Source organism: Clinocottus analis, unplaced genomic scaffold, assembly GCF_023055335.1.
Source record: "Clinocottus analis isolate CAN_PGR_092001 unplaced genomic scaffold, fCliAna1.0.p SCAF_25, whole genome shotgun sequence".
Lineage (NCBI taxonomy): Eukaryota > Metazoa > Chordata > Actinopteri > Perciformes > Cottidae > Clinocottus > Clinocottus analis.
The window spans coordinates 6,818,551-6,842,689 of record NW_027175987.1 but is presented as its reverse complement, the minus strand read 5'-3'; the positions used below and the strand labels follow the sequence as shown (position 1 = coordinate 6,842,689).

General features: G+C 40.5%; 1 protein-coding gene across 1 annotated transcript; it reads right to left on the bottom strand.

Moving 5' to 3' along the window:
- Positions 1 to 1,339: 1,339 nt before the first annotated feature.
- LOC137794467 (unconventional myosin-VIIb) lies at positions 1,340 to 22,568 on the bottom strand. The gene is made up of 47 exons (XM_068591236.1): positions 22,551 to 22,568; positions 22,331 to 22,432; positions 22,069 to 22,221; positions 21,259 to 21,443; positions 19,282 to 19,403; positions 19,026 to 19,168; positions 18,831 to 18,944; positions 18,548 to 18,701; positions 18,398 to 18,474; positions 18,170 to 18,289; positions 17,114 to 17,253; positions 16,783 to 16,993; positions 16,564 to 16,699; positions 16,311 to 16,480; positions 16,070 to 16,210; positions 15,795 to 15,953; positions 15,598 to 15,690; positions 14,723 to 14,817; positions 14,534 to 14,618; positions 14,227 to 14,445; positions 13,004 to 13,213; positions 12,721 to 12,930; positions 12,458 to 12,628; positions 12,078 to 12,371; positions 11,823 to 11,983; positions 11,605 to 11,731; positions 11,382 to 11,501; positions 10,806 to 10,979; positions 10,109 to 10,336; positions 9,840 to 10,007; positions 9,629 to 9,746; positions 7,541 to 7,667; positions 7,274 to 7,440; positions 6,973 to 7,154; positions 6,762 to 6,883; positions 6,524 to 6,678; positions 5,866 to 6,019; positions 5,374 to 5,529; positions 4,938 to 5,043; positions 3,957 to 4,070; positions 3,752 to 3,839; positions 3,554 to 3,660; positions 3,118 to 3,303; positions 2,081 to 2,197; positions 1,825 to 1,908; positions 1,621 to 1,740; positions 1,340 to 1,522 (listed from the first exon to the last, which is right to left on the bottom strand). Exons 1-47 carry the CDS (start codon positions 22,566 to 22,568, stop codon positions 1,427 to 1,429), a joined length of 6,699 nt encoding a protein of 2,232 aa, XP_068447337.1. The 3' UTR covers positions 1,340 to 1,426.
- Between the last annotated feature and the right edge of the window lie 1,571 nt (positions 22,569 to 24,139).

Below are 24,139 nucleotides of genomic sequence, written 5' to 3'. Positions count from 1 at the left end.
TGGATTGTCTACTTTGTCTGCTACGCGTCTCGTAACCCCGGAGCAAAAACATTGTCTCGCTATCAGAAAGGCATCGTTCTTCTTACTGCGGGAGGAGCGGCTTATGGAAAACAAGATACTCTAAACAGGCTTTCAGAGGGAAACTTTTTTATTTGAAGATTATAGCAGTTGTTTTCAACAATGTTATTAAATGGTTTCTTTTCAGGAGCAAGATATCATTTGAAGCAAATTAGAAACAATTTCAAAAGACGGATTTATTAGAAGTTAGTCTGTGGAGTTTTTGAACACTATTAGCACTATGATCAATGTTTTGATCAGTGGATCCCTGTTATATTTGTATTACACAATGATGCACATGTACTATGGTTGTATTATAGAGCTGGATACGGCCTGTTTTTCTTCTAGTGGCCGCTTGGGGTATTGCAGCGATAGTCCTCATGTGGCCCAATCTTCCCCATTGACCACCATTCTAAAAGACATTTGCAAAATTAAATTGTTGACAGGACACCACCTTCAGCTATAAACAGTCAACTTTTTGTAACATATATTTGAGACAAGGGGGTTTAATCATTGTAAAACTTTTCCAAAGCCCAGAAAAGTAATTTTTATTTCTGAATGGCGGTACCGCTGTGAACAAGAATGCTCCGTGCACTTTTGTTGCGTCTTGGAACATTCACTGGGCCGCTTAACACCGGAAGTAACCCGGAAGTTAGGAACAATTTTGCTGCATCCACCATGCGAGAAATTCTCATTTGACTAAATAGGCACCAACTTGGGGGTCCTATATCCAGAAGTGTAATACAGTGGTTCTCAACTTTTTGCTGTTGCGACACCCCAGGATAATCAGGTTGGTGTTCATGACACCAACGTGCTGTCCAATGATTATTTTTTTGCGTCCCACAGGAGATTAGACCCCAAAGTTAAGCACTACTAGTTTAGTACATCCACGACATGCGAACACGCAAGCATCCATGTGATTATTATTCCAGTCATCAACAGGTGGTATTGATAACTCACACTAAAATATAGCAATGCCCTAATTCTGCCAAGAATTTGTCTACAAGCTAGCAAACATGGCTGATTCTTTTAAATATTTTTTTTAAAAAGGGATTTGGTGTTTTATGTGTTTTGGTGAGAAGAAACATAACTTTTGTTAGTTTGCAAGAAAACTCCACAGAGCACCTTTAATGTTTTTAAGGCAGACAGATGAATACAGAGTGGAATTAGTCTGCACAGTCTTGACTACAAATAAAAACAAGGTTTACAAATGTGTATTGTGCGCACAAATAAAGTTAATTGCACTTTCAAAAACAGAAATCCTTTTCCTGTGCGGCCTCTTTGTATGTGTATGAGCTCCATGTTGAATGTGCTGGGTTTAAATCAGCAGCGACAGGCTCAAGCTGCGCCGGACCCCTGCTGCTAAGGCTCACATGTCAAAGCGCTGGTTCCTGGTTTGCACTGCCCTCCTCTCTTTGAGGTACATTGTGACATATGAGGTTATGAGGTCGTCCATCTTGTAACCCTTCAAAAAAAAGAGAAATAAACAAAGGTAAAGGACAGACTTTTAATTAATATTTTTTTATAAATCATTTAAAGCACACGTATCTAGTGATACTTTACCAGTGAGGTTTCACATAGGAATTTGCTCCCCTTGACCAAACTGCCAATAGTCATGTGAAAGTAGGTGCTTCCACTGCACCAGTTAGCGATGCGGTTGAATGGGTGGTTTGCCAGCACGTCCTTTACAAGAGAGAATTGTTAACAGTAAAAAACAGCAGCAGCATGTCGAAAGGGGAATAATGTCACATTATATTTATTTTTCACCTTGGTTTTAGGGTGGATGATGGTGAGCCCTTCCTTGCTGACAGCTATTCGCACAATATCTGGGAAACTTGGTTCTGATGTTTGCTGAAAAGAAAGTCAGAAAGGCAAATGGGAGAACAAGTCAAGATTATTTGCTTTCTGCAGACGTGCAGTGACAGAGACAGAGCAGAGAGATCAGATAAACAAGACACCCACCCACCAAACCACAGATTGCAAGATAAAGCACCATTCGTGCTGCTTTCACTGCAGCCCTTACCTTCACATCAAAGAATGCACAGCCAAACGTAGGCCAGCGACAGACCACCTTCAGAAAAGCACCCTTAGCTTCTTCAACGGTCATACCAGAGTGTTTGTTAAAAGAGGCAGCAACACTCTGAAAATAAAGGATATAATACACATCACAGTACAATGCAATGCTCTTGTTTCGTAGAAGGTTTTCACAGTGCTTTTAATGAGGAAAAGTATTTTACGATGCTCCCACAGCCCTTTAGGCAATATTCTCTGAACTAAGATAGCGATCACAGGATTAGGCATAATGGTGATATTGTTCAAGTGGGCAATTGAAAGAAGAAGTCTGGTGATGCTCTTTAGGCGCTTATGTGAATCCACAGACTGATATACCGTTGTCCTCTGTGCCACTGTTTCATTGTGGTCCAAAACCTAATACAAACACATTTATGAACCACACTGTTGTACTGGGTGAGACGCGTTTCTCCAGAAAAACAGCCTTCGAGAAGCAAGTCAGCCAAAACATTGCGGTGCAAATCAAATGACATACTCAATATTACCAAATGTAAACTAAGATTATGAACTTGGTGCCTCTGTCATTCATTCATTAGATCAACCACCTTCTTTAAAAGGTCGGTGTTGCGAATATGTATGCATACCCCAAAACCTATGTTTCTTACTTACGTCCAGAAATGTGGGCTTTTTCTTTTGGACATACTGCACATCGCTACCTCAGTCTTGCAAACCGACCGCAAACAAGGAAGAAGCTATGTGTTACAATCTAGACGCAGATATATTGTGCTGTTAATATGTCCAAATATGTTCCTAAAACCTTGTGCTAGCATGCTGACATTAATGTTCACTCAGAGTCTGCATCCAGCCTCAATAAGCCGCTGGCCTTCCCGTTGAAGGTGTACGTCTTTAGAGGGAGTAAATAGGGTTGAAGTGTCACAGATAGGATAAGGACGTTGGAAAGTATTGATAGAAAAGCTGTTGCATTGCTGTTTTTTTTTTCTTATCATGAGATGTATTGACAATAAGAAAAAGAAAGTGAATTAGACACACCTTCTTCCATTCATTTTCCGACATGGCCTTCAGTTGGTCGCTGGGCACCAGCTCCTTCAGCATCTTGGGAATCATGACCAGCTGGTTCTTGTCATTGCTGACCTTTACCCTGAAGAGCAGAGCTGCAATGTTGACCATTTCCTCTTTGGTGCAAACATGATAGCCCCTCAGGTACTTTGGTAGCTCCTGGAGGAGAGAAAGGTATCTTAAAAAGTTGTTCTGAGTTGTTCCTGACCACATTGTTCATCATTAAGAGAATACTTTCCAACTAGACATAATGAGACCAGAAAAAGCAGTCCGGAACTAGTTTTGATACCTAAACATCAATATGTCATGTACATTTATGCTCAGGGAAATGTTTGGCTTTCATATCCTGTGGAAAAACTTAGCAGCCTGGAAAATGTGATGGAGGCTGACTGGCATCATTCAAATGTACCTGAGGGAAATGGAAGATAAGATCAGCCTCTGCATCTCTGCCAGGGATCACATTGAACCACAACTTCCTCATGAAGAACACAAGGTAGGATATGTTGACTGGGCCGCCTGCACAACAAACACACACGTTTTTTTGCAGGCAAATGCAAAGAACTGTCAAAAGTGTGACTGGGCCCCCCATCAGATAAAATCTTTTTACCATCTTTGCTCCTCTTGGCTTTCTTGGACCAGTCGGTGATTTGTCTCAGACTATCGAAGAAGTAGTCTGTGTCATTCAAACTGAGAAGCTGAAATAAACCCAAACAAACTTCCTTTTACAAACAGAAAGTGGAAGTTCATGAAAGAGGGTGTTGTGAAACGCATAGAAAAATAAAATCTAAATATAATGGTTTGAGAAAACACACCTTGTCCTGTGTTTTGACAAAAATGCTGAAGCCATCTGCTGAAGACAAACTGAGCTTCTTGGTAATGTTCTGGATGAGATCCTTGATCCTGGTGTTTGTTGCAACCTCAAATATCTGAAAAAGGGTGAGAGGAATCACTGGTATTACTGTGGGAATATTATGTTAATAAATGTTTACATTTAATTTAAATCAAACCCCTGAATACACTGCATTTAATTCAATTTCAGTTTGCATTTAATTTATCCTCCGAATACACTGCTGTATTTTGCTTGTTGTGTATGTTTTGCACATGTGTATGTGTATATGTATGCATGTGTGTATATGTGTATGTATGTATGCATGTGTGTATGTATGTATGTGTATGTATGTATGTATATGTGTATATGTGTGTGTTTGTGTATGTGTATGTATGTGTGTACGTGTGTGTATATATATATATATATATATATATATATATGTATATATATATATATATATATATATATGTATATGTGTGTATATGTATGTGTGTGGGCCACGGGTAGGTGTGTATGTGTATGTATGTGTGTATGTGTATATGTATGTATGTATATATGTATATATATATATATATATATATATATATATATATATATATATATATATATATATGTATGTGTATATGTATGTATATGTATATGTAGATATGTATGTATGTGTGTATGTATATGTGTACGTATATGTGTATATATATATATGTATGTATTCATTTCGCTTGCTTGCATGTATATATATATATTTATACTTATTTCTTACTTATGTATATATCTGTTACCCCTGTTCCTGTTATTATTTATTTTATTTTATTTTATCATCTGTGTGTTTAGCTTAGCTTATGGCATTGGGATGCTGCTAGTATGACAAAAAAAATTCTCCTTGGAGATTAATAAAGTACTTTTCATTTCATTCATTCATTTCAACCTCGTTTCTGTAGCTTTCTACATCTAAGGGCGTCAGCGTTACCTCCTCTGTGTCGTTGGGGAAGTGGATCTTGTGGAATATCTGGGTGCTGTTCTGCTGGATGGCATCCACCTCCACCTGGTGTGGTGGGAGCTTCCTGGACTCCATCCTACACAAGGTTATCAAATGCACAGTCAGACTGTTGTTGTTATTTTATGTTATCATTTTGGACACGAAGCCACAGATTGAGTGCAAATTAAGAAAAGAGGACGCATGCAAAAAAAAGGTCTCTTGGAGCTTGTCGGCATTGTGGAAATCACACTGAATGTCAAATGTATTGATAGAAAAGGCCCTGCAAATGGTGAACGCGGTCATGTCACTGTGAAGGCGCACACACACACACACACACACACACACACACACTTCATCTCGTACACCCTGTGTTTGAAACCAGGGGGATGCACGGAGCCGCGTGTTTGTGACGTATGCACAGGCTGACCTCAGAGAGCTCTGCAGACGCTGCAGGCAGTCGGCGGCGAGGGGCTCTCTGCGGCGCGACTCGAGAAATCGCTGAGTGTGCCTGAGAAGAGACTGGCTGGGAGGAAACAGGCCGCAGGCGAGCCACAGCAGCTGCCAGCCCTGCTCCATGCTGAACCTGCGTGATGCAAAAGGGAAACAAAGACACAAATGCATGTAGGACACTAAAAGGCATATGATGAAATGGAGTCTGGAGTTTGTGTTCAAAACCTCTCTCGAACACTGAAACATGAGGGAGGGGCGGTGGGGTGTTACACTTCAGTTTTCCTTCTGAAAAGTATATCTTCTTTTTTCTTCCTCATGTCAACGTCACTTTAATTAAGCTTAAAAGCCTGTTTTTTCTTCTTTTTATAATTAAAAGGTGTCATTATCAATGAATATATTAACAAAAACATACTCATTACATATAAGCAACTGCAAGGGATGGAGAAAAGTGAGTAGAACATAAGCGCACCGGTTGTTATTGCTGCTCATCTGCTTCATAATCTGGCAATAGATCTCATCCCTGAGCTCCTCGTGTTTGGTGGTGGGACCAAAGATCTGGTCGGTGAGCTCCAGAGGGCTTTGCATCTGCTTGGTGGGGTAATCTCCCATATATTTCAGGATCGGTAGACAACAGTCAAAGAGGAGCAAACATTCGGGTTTCATTAACGTCGGAAATATTGTTGGTTGGTGACGCTATAGATAGAAACGTTTTCATCGTCGCTTACTAAGGTATGGTAGCTGAGGAGATTTAGCCTAGCTGGGTGAGTCATCTTAGCTATTTTTTGTTTGACAAGTGTATGGCCATGCAAGCCTCTACACAGGGTCAGATTCAAGGGCAGTTTGAGGGAACATTATATCAGGGTTAGATAATGATGTCTCCAGAGGGCTCTTTAGACACTGTTGAGCCTACTGACAGGTAAAAACACAATTTAACATTACTACTGCGACTCCACAAGAATGGTCAGCCAACTTCTGGCACATTTCTTCTGGGCATTTTTTTTATATTAGCTCCAGACAGAAGAAAACTAAACCCCTGAAGGAGGCCCATAGTGGATTTATGGGTTTAACTTGTGTGATAAAAGGTACACACGTGAAAAAAAAAACATATTCTGGTGTGAAAAGGATATCAGTGAATGCCAGACAGGCTTCGTGGCTGAGCTCTGGGTTGCCCACCAGTTTCTTGAGGAGGGGCTGTCTGATTGGCTCTCTGGAGTTTGCCCACAGCCTCTCGGGAGCGGCGTTCCTGGACATCACCTGACGGTTCACATCCTTAGTCGGCTGCCTGTGGGATCAAGGTATTCCGGCTGTCAGTGCTGTTCCAGTAAGCATTTACCTGCTGGAATTAAAGAGGGCATTTCCAGATACCTGAAGTACTCAAGGGAGAATTCTCTCAGCGTGACAGGAGCTAATCTCTCCACCGTTCCCATTTCTTTCTGGTTTGCCTTTAAGATGTTCATCCTCTGGTTAGGAGACAAGTTGATCATGCTCTGAAAAAAAGAAGAAAAACATTCAATATTCCTCAGATCCTGCACACAATAACTCAACTAAGAAGGGGGCATAAAAAATGTCTCCATACCATGACCTCATTGGTGGGTTTTCTGAGTGTTGGCAGGATTAAGATGGCGTCGGTAGGGACGGCTCCCGTTTGTTTCGACATCTCGCTTTGGCCCTTTATCCAGCCACGCTGCTTGGAAAACTCGTCATCTTTGATTATTATAATGAGCTCTCCTTTCTTGAAGCTGAGTAATGTGGGGTCATCTGTAGAAGAATGGAAGTGAACCCATAAATCTGTTAGCAATTAGCAGCAATGAAAAACCCTAAAAGAGATAATTCAGCTGTGACCACCACATAAGAAAGACAGAATACGATTCTCTGACCTTGCCCGTCGGCTTCCTTCAGGGTCACAGCATACTGAGATCTCTCTCTCAGTCCACTGAGGAACATTGTCACCAGCTCCGCCATGTCCTCCGCTGTGCCTCCGCTCAGAGTGAAGTCTCCTTTCAGTGTCAGCAGGCTCACCGTCTGGCCGGACGCTTTACCCTCCCTGGAAATCAAAACATAAGTAACACCCCACTGTTTTAGTAGACCATTCCTCTTTGTCACCTGACATACTGCGCTGCTTCCTCCTCTGATCCAGGCTCTACCTTACGGTGTGGACTGCGGTGACTTCTGGGAAGGAGAGCTCCAGCAGCCTCTTCTCTCGCTCGTCCAGGAAAGTGATACCGGTCCAGTTTATGGCCACAATGAACTTGCTCTTTGCCAGTGGAGGGCCTTGAAAAGAGTTATGGAAGGAACAAGCCCATTAAATCAGGACTCATGGGGGATATGACAAATAGTCATGAGCAAAAAAGTCTTTTCTAAATCATTGCAACCACCCTGAATGAGGGGGGCAGGGAATCATAAATTGAAAAAGAAAGAAAATAAATAAATAAACCAAGGTCAATGTTCTTCCAGTTCAGTTTTGCATCATGTGAGCAACGAGACAGGAGTGGGAGAGGTTCGTAGCATTCTATTTTGGGATTGGCCTCAAATAGACAAGACAAATGAGACAAGAATAAGCTGGCACATCCGGCAGTACCTTCGCCGAGAGGAGGGTGGTCTGCAGCTTCACTCACTCAGAAATGTGTTTTATTGACGTTTTAGATTTATTTCCAATGAGATATTAATTACTTTTATAGTGACTTTGCTGTTGTAAACAAATATGGTTGCTGCCCTCAAAACAATATTTAGATATATTTATGAACGTAAATACATTCTAATCCTGTTCTGAATTTAATTTGTTTAAAAGCAATGATTCAGTCATGTAGAAGAATATAGGATTGATAAGAGTACTTCCTTGTAGTAATAAAATCCTAAAGATAACTATCCCTACAGGAGGGCTGGGGTGGAAACATTTCCTTATAAGAAGTGAAATAAAGACGTGTTGCATTTATTTAAAAAAAATATAGCACACCCACACACATAGAGAACAACAATTACTAAAAACATTTCTTTCACACTTTCCATTGTTAACATAAATTGACATAAGGGCCACATAGTTTTCTGACAAGCTTCAAGAGGGAGGGATCAGCTGATGGGCATTTAATTGGTTGCAATCTGCAACACACCACTAGATGTCACTAAATTATACACATAGTTCCTTTAGGGGAGAAGAAGTCAAATCTAATTTAATGTTTTCTGAAATACTTCTGACAGGAGGTGAGGGGCGACATGAACTATCGGTTTCTGTTGAAATGAAGCATGAAGATCTAGAAATTGTTCACTCCAGGAGCTGTGTTCTACTGAGGGATTGTCTAATGGAAGCCTGCATAATTACTTTTATCTCACCAGCATGTTGCCACTTGATCTGCTGAGTTAATCATTCACTGTGTCAGTGAGTCAGAGCTCATTCTCATTAAACAGCTCAGATGTATCGCTTTGCAAATCGCTGGTTCACAAGCTAAACAGCAGCTAATCTGAAATCCAAGGAAGGAAGAGATGCTGTTCCTGGCCCACTTCGCTCTTAATCAACTACTTTGCTCGAGTCTTATCCCCAGTGGGGCAGTACATCTATAAATATCTTTGTATATTACAGTCTGACATACATACATACAAAAAGCAGCAACAGAAAATTCAACAAAAAAACACACACACACACATGTTCACTGCTGATCATTAAAAGTGTTTGTCTTTACATTCCAAAGGAATGTGGAGATATGTCTGTTATACTGTACATGTTTCTGCAAACTTTTGATATTCAACATTTGATGAAGGAAAATAGTGCAATATTGGGACGTAAGATAACCAATAACTCTAAATACTGTTTTTATGTTAGAGATAGAGAATACTAGAAACATTTACAAGCTAGTTATAGCTAATTCTGTAAGACATTCAACATCAATTCTTGATTGAAGGATTTCTAATTCAGCACAAAACCCATTGTGACTTCTTATCATCATATATATCATTATATATATATATATATATATACTTTCCTGACTTGCTTAATGACAACGGTCTATATATATAGCGTCTATATATATATATATATATATATATATATATATATATATATATATGTATATATATATATATATATATATATATATATATATATATATATATATATATATATATATATATATATATATATACTTTCCTGACTTGCTTAATTTAAAAGCAATTTAAGATTTGTCACTACATAAACATTTGAAATACAGGACAACATAGAGGGGGGACATAAAGATGCCTACCTGACAGTTTAACAACTTCAAAAAAGCGAGAGAAGAACATGGGCCACTTCTCTCGTGCGTAGTCCACCATCTCTGCCTTCACAGACTCTGCCTTCTGTCTTGAACTCAAATACGGACCCTTGTGTGGTTCGAGAAGAAATAGGAAACTTTACTTGAAGGCCACTGCAGAGCCTTTTTATGTATGTCTCTCCAGCACTGATATGAAACTGACCTGAGAATGAGCAGTGCAGACCATTTGCACCAATTTCTCCTCTGACTTGGCCTCCAGCAGAGGGTTGTTGATGCAGTCCTGTACAGCCTCCTTCACATGTTCTGGGCTGCTGTCGGAGCCGTGTTGGATGTACAAATGTTTCGCAGCCAGCTGGACAAGATCATCCTCCTGTGAAAGTGATAAGGTACTCTAACTACTCTGTCTGTAGTCAGATAGAAAATCCTCTCTCTATCTACAGATAGAGGATATTCATCCAAATATAAGCCCACCTTTTCAGTCTGATATTCGCCACACTTCAGACCGTGGACAAACTGTTTGTAGATGAGTTCTGTGCTGATCTTGTCCTCCTTGCCATCGTGCCAAGGGGTGAACACTTCCTTGCGGAAGAAGAGGCGCCAGGGGGCGTGCTGTTCCTGCCCTCCTCTCCTCTTTACTTCCTGCTCACACTGGGAGATGGCGTCCATGACGTGCTCCCGGCCGCTGCCCAATGCCCACACCTTAAAGACCGTTCAGCAATTCAAATTATGGCTATCTAGGTGTCCTAAAAGAAGTCTTTAAAAAGTCGTAACGGTGCAGCTCGCTCAGTGTGCGAAATACACCAAAGACACCATGATAACTTGCCTTTGCTGATGTGCAAACACAAATAGGGACTGAATTTGTATTTTATTTTGAATAAATGTATACAGAGGAAGCTCTTAAACATCATGTTATGTTAAATCCTGGTGTGAGAAGCTTTAAATAATAATCCACTTTTAACTGGGAGGTCACGTTTACCTCAGCAAGCTGCACGTGTCTGCATTGCTTTTTTAAATTGTTTACTATTAATGAAATGGCTCTGTGCTAAGCTTTGCGGGTTATTTTTTTTTTCATTGCAAAACTGGACCTGTGCATGACTCAGTCCAGATCTACCCATCGCCTACTGTACTAATGGAACAGAAACACACCCGAGCGGATGTCACTGCGTACCTTTTCATACAAGGCGACGTAGACAGAGAAGCCAAAGGTGTCCTTGAGTTTGACCTTGGTAGAGAGGAGCTGGCAGATCTCTTTGGAGGTAGATGCTGAGTCGACGGGCAGGTTAATGGAGCGTCCGTCCATCAGACTGACAGTAACAATCATGGGCTTTTTTGTCTTGGTTGCCTATAACCGCACAGAAAAAAAGTGACCACATTAGTTAAACAGAAATTAAATCTACTGTGCAAGGAAGTTCATAAGTGTTCAAATAAAATGTTGCATTGCTGAGATTGTAGCTGCCACCACAATTTAGGGTGATAGCATTTTGTTTGTGGTGCTTACAACATAGAAAAAATAAATTTACAAAATTCCACTCTTTTCAACAGCACTACTTTCTACTCAAGAAATAGACCCTATGAAAACTAAAATGATTAGGCTGAATGTTCTTGAATGGGTGACATCACAAATCTCAAATTCTCAACCGGACCTTCTTCCCGACCCATTTCTTATTCATAATATGCTACGGGGTCAAATGCACATCAATACATTTTAGACATTTGCCGGAGCATTTTCTGTCAGTCTCAGTACCTGCAGCTCCAGCCAGGCCGGAGGCTCCCCTCGAACTCCGTTCATCACCGTGCGCCGCAGCCTTTCAGCACAGTGGGAAGCGTAGCCTGCTGGAGCGGAACGGATAAAACTCTGCAGGTACTGCCAAGACAGGAGAGAAGAAGAGATGAGTGAAACATCACTGCGTCCTGCACACCGTTCTCTCACCGAGCTCTGGAGCAGCCGGTGGAGCTGTTGTTCTTACCCTAATAAAGCGATCACTTGGAGGGAAGACACCCAGACACAGGGACAGCAAGATCCATCCGCGGAAGTAGCTGTTGCGATTCTTGTTGTCTTGCAGCTGCTTGCAGATCTGACAGTAAATTTCATCTCTGGACAGACAACATACATACTTATTGCATTAGTAGAGAATAAAGAAAAATACTTAAGATACATGTGATTTTCAAAAGGAGCTTGAGTTACCTTAGGTCACATCTGACGATGGCATATCCCACAATGTAGTGGAGTTTTTCAAGCGCGGTCAGCGGTCGGTCCAGGGTAGGTCCCTCTCCAATCATGAGGTCATTGTCCTCTTTCACAGTCTGCAGAGTTGGAGGCTTTGACACTTCAGTCAGATCATCTGACTGTAAGAAGAAGAAGAAAATCCATCAATATGTTAAAAATAGTGTGATGGAGAACTTCACAGCAACGCTAATAGTTTTTAAGCTTATTCCTTACCTCCTCCATGATGATGGAGGCCTTCCGGAAGCTGGATTTGGGGATTGTATTCTCGAAAGTAGTGGATGCTTTTCTGTTTCTGGACAGTAGGTCAGTGAATGTGGATCCCTTTCTCGTCCGAGGGCTCCCCTCTGGCACAGTGTATACCTTTGGGTTTTGGGCTGTCTCACCAGGCACAGCAGAAGCCTTCCTGTTTCTTGTCAGAAGGTCTGTGAAAATTGAGCCTTTCCTGTTTTGTGTCGGCTCCTCCGGTACTGCGGAGGGATTCCCTTCTTTCTTACTCCTTAGCACCCTCTAAAACAGTCACAAGTTATCATTTGAAATACATGATTAATTCATGTTAACCTACAAATTGAGGCTGTTGTCAAGAGTACATTTACCTGATCCAGTCCAACCATGTGGCTGAGACGTCTGTCCTTTCTGGAGATGAGCTCCTGCGGCATAAAGCGGTCCTGCGTGGAGGCTCCCTGGACCTGGACCTGGACCTGCTTCTTTGGATCAGGGAGGTCACCCATAAACCTCAGGATGATCCACCAGACAGTAAGCGAAGCCTGGTGATATAATAACAGAAAAAAAATAAAGAAGGATATTCCTCCTGTGGAAACAACTAATATGATAAATATAAGTGGTCTGAGAGAAGCACCATGACATCTCCTTCATCTTCGTGGTACAGGAGGGGCTGGCGAAGCCTCTGGCGGATGTGGGTGTAGGTGGCCGCACCCTGGAAGTTTACGGAGGCAAATTTGGAGAAGGAGTACTCATCCAGGTCATCATCATCGTCGTCTATAGGAATATCCTCCGGGATGTTGTCGATGTCTATCTCTTCTATGGCTGTCCTTTTCCCCTCAAATTTCTGAGAACAGATCAACAGGCATGAAGCGACTTTACAAGGACTTTAACATGTGCAGTGTGTTCGCTTCCCAAACCTCAAATCCCACAGGTGCTTGGCCCTCCTGCCCACCGACCGTAACAGGCAGGAAGTTAAACATGCGGTCTACCAGCTGCTGGTCGTTGAAGGACTCAGTCTGAGCTTTGGCCTCCATCTCTTTCTTCTGCCTAAGCACTTCCTCCAAGTGTTTCTGTCTCGCCAAAATGGCCCGCTGTTCTTCTTCTTTCTCTTTAGCAGAGAGGTACATCTGAAAGAAAACATAAAACAAGACAAGATCAGGAGGGAGGGTGGGGGTAGGGGAGGCAGCAGCCTGAACCTCAACTGCAGGGAAAATGTCTTTTACAACCCAATTAACTATATAACCATGTATATGAAATATGTAATTTAAAAACATGCCAACATATTTGTGTTTCGGAGGACAATAAGCATCCAAATACAATTTTAAATTGGTGTAATGGTGTCATGCTTACATACTTCATACTAGATGTATCGTCACAATAAGCAGTAATCCTCCAGCAGCTACAATAACTAGCTACAAGGCTAACTTCACAGTCAGTGCATTTATCAACCTGAGTGTGTTGCCATTGAGAGTGCAATAAAGCTAGTTAGCAAGCTAGCAGAAGTTGAAATAGTACACTAAAAGTAAAAGGCCTAAAGCATTGGAGAAATAGATGAGATAGTTAGCTTAGAGAGGATAGACATTTTGGAACAGCTAGCTGAAGTAATGAAAACATGGTTGAAATAGTTAGCTGAAAGTAATAGATGATTGGTTAACATGGTGAGCTAAAAGTAACGGATAACCAGTTGAAATAATACGCTAGGAGTAACAGTCAAAGAGTTTAAACAATACATTGAAATTCTTGGATCAATAGGTAAAATAGAACTAAAATAGCTAGCTAAAGTAATTCATTCACAGTGGAAATAAGAGATACTTGGTTAAAATGGTTACCTAAAAATAACAGATGAACAGGATTAAACTTTCGTCAAAAGTAATCTATAATTAATGGTAAAAATAATGGATGAATAGTTAAAATCATATAATAAAAGTATGGATAAATTAATGAATCAGTTAGCTAACAGTAATAAATAAATAAAATAGTGAGCTGAAAGTAATGGACATAACGAGTGGTGTCCTTGAAAGTGTACTTAGGTTCATCTGATAGGGATGTCATTATGGTGTATAAAACTGGTCGGGACTTTAACCGTCTTTATTATTGTCATTTAAAGAGCATTTTTCGTAGTTCTGTAAATTTAACTTACATCTTTTTTTATCTTTTTGACAGCCTTTCTTGCCAGTCCACCCCTGGTGTGTGCCTGCAGGAGGATCACAGCGTTTCTCTTGCGCTTCCATTCCTTTCTGGCCAGATACCCTCTGATTTGGGCCTGCAGCACGAAGGCTGCCTCACGCTCCTTCTTATACTGAAAGTGGAGCTTACGAGACCGAACCTGTGCCTGCAGCCTTGCAAAGCCCAGCTGGACCTAGAGTTGAATTAGATTAGATTAGTTCCATTGCATGCCAGTCCTATAGTTTCACTTTAATAAATACTCGTGGTAAACAAAGACTTACCACTTTATACAGCTTTCTGCCTTTGTGTCCTCTCCAGCATTTCTGAATGACAAGAGCACCTGCCTTTTTCCTCAAGAAGTCTCTCCTTTAGAGTGCAAGAGTCATACAGACACAAATATGTTGGTTACATGAGCAACAAACAAGAGAAAATAAAACCAAGTAGCAAATGTTTCAGCTTTTGTCCCATACCTGTATTTGAAGCCTCTCAGGACTTTCTGAATCAGAAGTGCTTTCTCATTTAGTTCTTTCATTCGCTCCACTTCCAGCATGGTGTCATGAAAGTCCTGAGAGAAAGAGAATGGATTCTTTTTGTTAATTCACTGGTGGAAATATTCACTTCAGATTCATATATTATAAGCAACTTAATAACTAATTGGAAAAATTAACAAATAGACAAAGTTATGTGGTTTGTGAGGCTGGTGCAATGACAAAACATTCTAACATTTAGCAGGTACAATGTTCATCTTAGTTCAATGTGTTAGTATGCTAACATTTGCTAATTTACAATTTAATAAAAGTACAGCTGGCTCATGTGAATGTTATTAGTTTTGCAGGTATTTAGCCAAATACCGCCTGACGATGCCGTTACATGAAAAGTCAGTGGAGTTGGGTTTATGGCATAGTTTATGAGACAATTTCAACCTCATGTTGGCACTTCAGGAAACGTCAGGAGATCACCAGTCATTATACTCGATTTTCAGAGAACTCTAAATGTCTTAACAAAATTATTTTAGTCAAAACCAAAGTTGTGGATTGAATGACCCACCGACAGAACAAACACAACCAAAACTAGAGCGAAGCTGCTAGCATGAGCTTAAGTTTTGTTTTTGAATTTATGAATCCTGAAGTAAACATTCAAATTTGATTTATTTACTTAAAATGTCTAAATAAACATGTTAAATAGTACAAGTTCAGTGGTATTATAGTTTCCTAGCTATTCAGCAGTGTACATTTCACAATTAAGTTTTCTGTTGCTTAAAACATTCACAATATTGTGTCGATTGTATTCCTGCACCCATATTCATCAGTAACAAAAGACTGTACATAAAGATGTAAGGCAGCACCTTGAGGAATATCTTTGTCTTGCCAGTCTTCCAGTCATCCTCCCCAGCAAGCACAGACTCACAAATGCTTTCGCAGCATTTCTCTTTACTTTCCTGTTGTAGCAAAAAATAATGACCACACAAAATTATCACACAAGCACAGCATTGGAATATGAGAATAGGAACAAAATTATCACTAATTAAATCCTCCAACTTACTGTTTTGGGATCACACAGGGAAGTTTTCAGCAGGACGCGGTAGCGATTTAGAAACTCGTTGAATGTGTAGCGTATGGGATACCCGGCTTTCCGGATCTTGATGGTCTCCATCATACCAGAGTAACGGAGCTGGCGCATGCACAGCTCTCTGTCGAACAGCTGAGACACAGAAGAGATGTGCTCTCATTTACTCTCACCAAAATATTTCATAAAATTTTGGCACAGATTTAAGTTTTATATTGGTTTTGGTGAATGCAACTTTTTTTTCTTCACACCATCGGCTTCTTGAAGTCATTGGGTTTAACACAGCGTATGAAGTAGGGCTGGCACACAGTCAGTGTTTTCATCAGGGAATCCAGAGACTGACGGAACTGGCCAGTCAGTGTTGGCATGCGCTTCTTGCCATCCGTCGCTTGCTGTGGAACACAATCAAATTTCACATAGTGTAAGTAATGTTTTTTTATTTTCCAACTGATCATTAATGTGTCTAATGCCGAAGGTAAAGGGTGCACTGACCCGGAGGCTGTTGTTGGCCGTGGTGATGATCATCCTGGGGTTGACGCTGCTCTTGATCGTACTGGCAGACAGCACATTGTGAAACGCCTGTTTGAGGAGTTTATTGGTGGAGGTCTCTACCAGATGAATCAGATCTGAGCTGAGGGCGTCACGGTTTTTCTCAAGGAAACCTCAAAACAAGACAGATACAATAAGATCATCACGCAGGACTCGCGCTAGAATGATTTGTTGCTTTTTAAAGCTACAAAAGTACCATTTGAATCATAGTCGACCTTTCCAGCAAAATGTTTGACTCCAAACTGTGTCTCGTAGTTGTTCTTGGGGGGAATATAGATGTCCCCTGTCCCGTGGACCTGGTTCAGTTTGTGGAGCAGGGTGGTATCTGTGCCCTGAAAATTCACAAAAAACGGAGTAAAAAAAAAATGCTTTCTTTGGTACATTAGATTTCATGAAGTACAAGGAGGACATAGACCTTTGGGAAGTTGCTCTCCTCATCAATTAGCGCCATCATGTTCAGAGGTTTGTTGGCCAATACGTCCAGGGTGCCCTGGTTGTCTTTGTAGTCAATTTTCTTCCAGACAATGTTCTCGCGGGCATACTCATCCTGCTCCAGCTTGAAAACGTGCCTGACGAAGAACTGCTGCAACTGCTCATTGGCAAAGTTGATGCACAGCTGCTCGAAGCTGCAACAGTTCAACAAATGAAATAGCACAGGAGGAAAGAAAAATGCGTGGTCTTCAGTCAACGTGTCAATTAACAATGTGTCCAGCAGAAGTAAATGCTCTAATGCTGGGAGAGCCAACCTGTTTTTGTTGAAGTTCTCGAAGCCAAAGATGTCGAGCAAGCCTATTGACTGTTGGACCTGTTTGGAATCCTCAGGCGGCTTGTAAACTGCAGCGTTGATTTTGTCCACGACCAAAATGAAAAGTCTTCCATAAATAGCCTGGACAAATAATACAGAGAATAAACAAACAACACATAAGAACCAGAGATCCAACGCAAACACTCATGTCATTACCACTACACTATGTTATTGACTTTATTGTTAACTGTCTCTGCTCTTAAACTATTTTCAGACTTAATTTAGGTTTCTTATGTCATTTTAGTAATGAATTATTTGTTTTAAGCTGTCTTGGCCAAGTCTCCCTTGCAAAAGAGGTTGCCAACCTTGGGGAAAATCATATAAAAAATTGTTTTAAGAGAGTATACATTTCTTTTCATTTTGTGTTAACGGTCAAAATGTCAATTTGTCCAACATTTTTAATCAGAAACAACTAACTACATTTCTGTTAGCCACTGCTATGCTACTTGTTGAGCCTAATGCTAACATATCATAACGATATACACACATTGGCATTAACCGTAACATATTAACATGATGAAATGCTAAATGTTAATACGCTGCAAATGTTAACATATTATAAATTAGCTAGTAGCATACTAACATTAATACTAGCATGTATTCTTGCCTGTGTAAAGTTAGCATGTTTGTTAACATGGTGAAACACTAAACACTGCTGTGTTGCTGAAAATAGAATATTATTAGTATCATGACAGCTTGTGATTCTGTAATACTTTGTGATTCTGTTTAGGCCAGCAGAGAAGGCTTAGCAGGCCCTGACGGCCTGCCACTAAGTATACTGCTCAAATGAATTTGAAAAACTGAGGTAAATTTGCTTAAACTGATGATGTCGAGCTAACTGCCACAATACATCAGTATTATTTTTTTATCTTATTGGTGGCAAGAATTTAAAAGGTTACTCCATCTATCATCCATACATTTTGTTCTCCTGTGTGTATGCATTGACTTCTGAAATACACTTTTGCCTTTTGAAAACAAAAATCAAGTCAGGTTTTACCTTGACAAAGGCATCCCTCCCGCCCACCGCCTGGACAGAGGTAAGAGGTTTGGTCACACTCTCTCTGGCTGTCATGAAGGAGCGTTGAGTCAGACTCTTCTCCAGTTCTTTGGGTTCCACCTAAGATAACAGGACAATCAGACAAGATCATATGACATAATCATTATAATCATAATCCTTTTATTTGAATTTGTAAAAAATGTTTAAAAAAAAAGAAAACACACATACCTCCAAAAGTTGACTGGACATTTCAAAATGGGATGATGCAAGGATCTCACAGCCTTCTAGGTTATTTACTATGGTACCTGAAATTATTCAAACATTGAGCTTAATGGCTCAAAAATATCTACCGTATATGAATCTAATGGCTGTCCTTACCCTTAAAGTCCACATTGCCCAGGTGAAGGATTGCAGCGAGCAGTTTGGAGATTTCCCAAGAGTCACTCTCAGTGAACATGAGGATCTTCAGAGCTGAACGGAAGTGGGCGTATTCCTTAACATCATCACGTCCTTCGCAGCTGGTACATTTACCCTAGTGATACATTCACATAGTTTAAAGCTCGATGTGAACTCTTGTCCCAGTCTTAGTTTATCTTCAAAAATCTATCAATAAAGACAATGTTTTATTCTCATTTCACAGTTTGTAGAATAATTTCAGTACCATGGTCAGATAGTTGTACTCTGCAGGGTTCCCAAGGGAAAGAATCTTTTTTTGCTCAGCTGGCATGCCCATCAGCATGTAGTAAAAGATGTGGTAGTTTCTTTCCTCAGGTGCCTGTACAAGGATGCACATGAGCTTTACCGCAAGAAAATTTGTTACCGCTCTTACAAATATATAGCTAACCAATCTTCCCACCTGACGGCAAACACGCGACTTCTCCAGCAGGTACTGTTCAATGCGGGCCCCTTCTATGGCCCCGCCCTGAGTGAAGTTGATGTCAATGTACTTCCCAAAACGACTTGAGTTATCGTTGCGAATGGTCTTGGCGTTACCAAAGGCTGAGAAGAAAAAACAAAAACAATAATGCATTCAGAAGATTAAGTGAAAAGGGGGGGGATTCAGATGATTATGAGGACGGTTCAAAAAGGTTATAAAGGAGTTCTGCTCATACCCTCCAAGATAGGGTTTGCTTCAAGAATCTGCTGCTCGATCCAGGAGTGCTGGCCGCTCACTGCGGCCAGGAACTGCAGCATGAGCTTGGTGCTCTCAGTTTTCCCTGCTCCCGACTCTCCACTAGCGGGGAAAAGAAAAAAATAAGCATGTGTACAGACAGTTGACTGTTTTCCACCTAAACCTCTGTTTCTAAGCCCTAAAAATTTGAATACAAATGTGTCAACATTAACAAAGGGGCTCAACGATAATCAGTTTTAGGCCGTGTTCTTTTCACAATCAATAATCAGAGTCAGCTTTATTATATAATAATAACCACCATCACCCTTTACTCTAATCATTGTTGGTTCACTTGTATGCAGATGACACTATCTTATATGTAGGCACCATTGAGCTTGCAATTACTACCGTATAGCACAGTTTTTAAAATTATTTTACAAGAACCCCCATCAAAAAGAAAAATAAATATTCCTTTTTTCCATTTTTTGGTCAGAAAGTAATTTACTTTCTAACCAAATGTCAACATCCTTTTTCATTTTTAGAATGATTTTATTTTTAGATTAAAAAGTACTGCGAGATTCTAAGTTCAATATTCAAAATTATTAAGAAGCTAAAATTTGTTCGATGACAGAAGCTAAAATTTGTTCTATAATAGAAATAGGAAATACTTCTCTAAAAACAGGAGAAAACATTGGGTCAAATCTAAATTTCTTCCAATTGTGTTGCAGGGTAAAATACATTATATACCTTTGTTTTCTTCAAACCAGCTTCTTTCCTGAAGCTACTAGACACCTCCATCACAGTTTCATTACAGCAGTGGTTCTCAAACTTTTTCTGTCACACCCCAGGAAGAAAAATGTTCGGGCCCCACTGCTCCAACAACATTGGAACAAATTGGTGCAACTCTTTGAGACTCCTCCATCCGTGCTTTTTTAATCAATAGATTGAAGAAAATTTAAATCACTTTCAAGTAAACCAGATTGCTCCATTTGAGAAAAACTAATAACATGTGGAATCACTTTGTTAAAACAATGCAAATAAAGTTATATGTGTGCAAAAAATAACTCATATTTGGCAAAAACGATTACCAAGGAAGCCGGTTGGGTCCCTGTTTGCTCCCCATAGTTTCATGTTGAAGTGTCCTTGAGCAAGACACTGAAGCCCCAGTGCTTCACAGCAGCACAAAGCTCCTTAATTAAACTAATCATGGGTAAAACGCAGAGAATAATTCCCCCATTTCTTTTAAGAATCTGCATCTTCCCCTCCGCCCCACCTGTAATATCTCCGCGCCCCACTAGAAGGTTGCGCGCCACAGTTTGAGAACCTCTGCATTACTGTATCCTCTAAAAAATATGAACATCTCTATTTAACACAGGTGAGAAACACCGCCTCCTTTTTTTTATTGATAAACCATTGTTTTAAAAGCTACCTACACATCTATCCAACCCTCTAAGTATTGGGATTCTTTAACCCACCCCCCCTCATGTGCACAGTGCAGTCAGCTTTTCATTTATTTGAAGTTTGCAGAGGGAATAACCTTCAGAAAAGACTTGGACTTGGGAAACCAACAAAATTTTCACAGTTTATCTCCATCATTTAAACACTCCCTCCACTTTAACATTTTAATTGGTCATTCTGTCCTTGTTTTCATTTATTCTTCTGTTTTCAATATTTTTCCTATGTGGCATTTAAGGCGTACTCATGGTAATGCTGTTGGGCTGTAAACTATCTTATTTTATCAATCATTTCTCACATATAAATTTGATCCATACAGTGTTGACATATTCAACGGTCGAGGTTTGTCCAAAACCCATAAACATTCAGTTCACTTTCATAAAGAAACCAGGATATATACATATTTGAGAAGCTGTAACCAGACATTTCTTTTTTCATTTTGATTTAAAAAATTTAAATAAATAACCAATCTTTCCACACTATTGACATAATAATCTGAGATCAGCCTCAGACCAAAGCAGACCTGATCACGCAGCACTGGTTCTTTTGGTTGCGGCGCATGTTGAAAAAGCAGCTGTCTGCGATGGCAAAGACGTGCGGCGGCAGCTCGCCCAGCCGTCGGTCTGTGTACATGTGCACCTGCTCCGTGGTGTAGATGGGCAGCAGTTGGTAAGGGTTGACTGCCACCAGAATGGAGCCTGTGTACGTCTTCAAAACAGAGGGCGATTTTAACGATCACACAGTAGTAGCACAGTTGAGGACAGAGTGTGAGTGTGAATGTGAATGTGTGTGTGTGTGTGTGTGTGTGTGTGTGTGTGTGTGTGTGTGTGTGTGTGTGTGTGTACATAAGCATAAACCAGTTATTGTGTTAGAAGTACATCATACAACCAGTGACCCTGTTTGGTTGTAGCTGCAATGCACGAGATGCATGTTATTACGACTTATTAGATCTAACGATTTCATGGATGGATTATAATCATTAAAAGCTGTGTTTATGATATATATAAAGCAAGTCCAATACAAAGGAATATCAGCCTTTGCTCATTTTGCCCCATAGCCTTTAGCAGTGCTATTTTCTTTGTACAATAGAATGATTCATAATTGAACACAGACACTGCTAAGCTCTGGTGACAGAAACACTGGGGCGGTCTCCCTCAACAGAGGCTCATTCGTCTCACTGGAGACAAACAGCAGTGTGATAAACGACAGGGCAAAGTCTAAAGAAAGCCAATTCACAGCTCAGGAGGACACCGACGAGTAAGCATTTCCGCAGCAGGTTATGGGCATCGTAAAACTAGGCGGTTCAGTGTATATCAAGGGAATAGAAACCTACGTAGATGGTGCCTTCTTTGTGTCGCACCAGGAGGTTTCTGAGCAGCCCGGCCTCATTGAGATCCCCGAGCCGGATCATGTCATCCACACCCTTCACAGAGGTGGGGTGCATAGGCCGGATGGCGCCCTCTGTCTTCTTGTTGATCTTGTGGTCCTGTGAGTATGTTATAAAACAGATGATCCATGTATACATAGAGTGGCACTCCTTTTTTTTATGTACCTAACAAAAAGAAAAAAAAGTAATCTCTTGTAGGGTTTCGTACCTTTCCTTCATCATCGATCAGCTTCAACTGTCCGGTGTCGGACACCTTGACCTCTGCCCCAATTGGCACCCCGACACCAGAGTCCACCCATACAAAATCCCCCTAGTTGGGGGGAAAAGCAGGAGTTGCAATGAAAACAAAACGGCATTCATAAATATCATAACCATTCTCAAAATGACTGTGGGCATCGTGGATATGTGTAAATAATATTCATTCTTACCTTACTCAAATGCAGCATGGCAGAAACCTTGATTGAGTCTGTTAAAACAAGTATTGTATTTCAGATTCAGCCCAGTTACTGTAATTACAATTAACTGAACCGGCTGCCAAACCAATGTCAGTTAGTTAGGTCTACTGAGACGGCTTTAATAGAGAACCATGCCTCAACTTATTCATAGCAACATACTGTAGAGCTCATTTAAATATACATTTCTAATGTATACACATTTCTATAAAGTCTCATTTTAGCATGATAACACAATAACCTTCACTTCGATGACACTTCTATTAATGACTTCCGATATAATTATGAGACCACAATGGATGTCATATTGAAAAAAACAACACATAATAAAGTTACCTCTTTGGAAACAGAAGTCACTGGTCTTTGGCTGGAAGCCCTCTCTCAAAAAAGCTTTTCTTTGAATGCCTGAAGCAGGAAGCATTCCCAGCTAACACCTCTTTATGGCCCTTTGACTTTGCTCCTGTAAGAGCCACCCAGCGTCACCAACCACCACACTCCATGCGTCATCGCAGAGTAACAACTTCAAGTGTATTTCATCACAAGAACGGTGATTTGCGGCCCAATATTTGGTGGTGATATAAAGATGACACGTTCTCTCCTTTTAAAATATACAGACGTGTGGCTTCTGAAAAATCCTGCCGGTAGAGACACAGTTACAGTAGAAACATACAAAATAAAAGCTCTTTTTAGAAATATAGAATGATGATAATCAATAGACGAAACAGTGCTCTTTGTCGATAGAATTATTTTAACTGGTAATAACGCTCAAAGGGGACAGTGGATTACCCAATCCAGTCACAGGTCAGTGCTACGACTGCGTTATGCTGTATGTCAAGGCAATTACGTTGTAAACAGCAGATAGTGAAGAGGAGTGACCGGGCTCACTCTGGAGGTGTACGAATGTGATCATGCTGGATTAAGCAGCTCATACCATCCATTTAAGCCTATGGCCTGGGACAATATTGACCGAACAGCTGGAGCTGCTAAGATACAGATTTGCAGATGTACAACATTGCAAATCTGTTGGGCTACACTGTAGGTTCTTCATTTTTAATACCAATAGAATATAATCACGTGAGGATCAATGTCCAAGCGTGCGCCTTAAGGGGATCCATGATAATACTGTAAAGCAATTATCTTGCAATCTCAACGTCTGTCCTCTGGCGTGGTCAGTTTATCTGGTTTGCAACAGATTGTGATTACATTTCTTTCTTGTTTTAAAGCATGCACACTTTTAATGAGAAAGATGCACTCAGTAGAGAGCACATTACCAACAGGTGAATCCCCACTGTTTTGTGTGATTGAAGGATTGCAACCTATAATTGGCTAACCCCACCTGGCTAAACACCATTGTGCTATAAGGGGTTGTAACACATACTTCATTCAAATTGAGAAACAAGCCATCAAACAGATGATGCAGGTTGCTGCAGCAGAATTTGAGATAATCCGTTACAGAGGTGCACACTCAATCACACACAAATGCATAATCCTCATGGCGTCAAACTTTTTTTTTTTAAATGTATGTGTGTGTACATACATACATACATATACACTAGCATGAGCAA

Bases quoted from the DNA above. Each gene is read 5' to 3' on its own strand.
- LOC137794467 (XM_068591236.1), bottom strand. The intron at 5,044-5,373 runs GTCAGCCTGTGC...AACCTTGTGTAG, and splicing joins CGTCTGCAGAGCTCTCTGAG to GATGGAGTCCAGGAAGCTCC. The intron at 4,071-4,937 runs GTAACGCTGACG...ACCCTTTTTCAG, and splicing joins TCCCCAACGACACAGAGGAG to ATATTTGAGGTTGCAACAAA.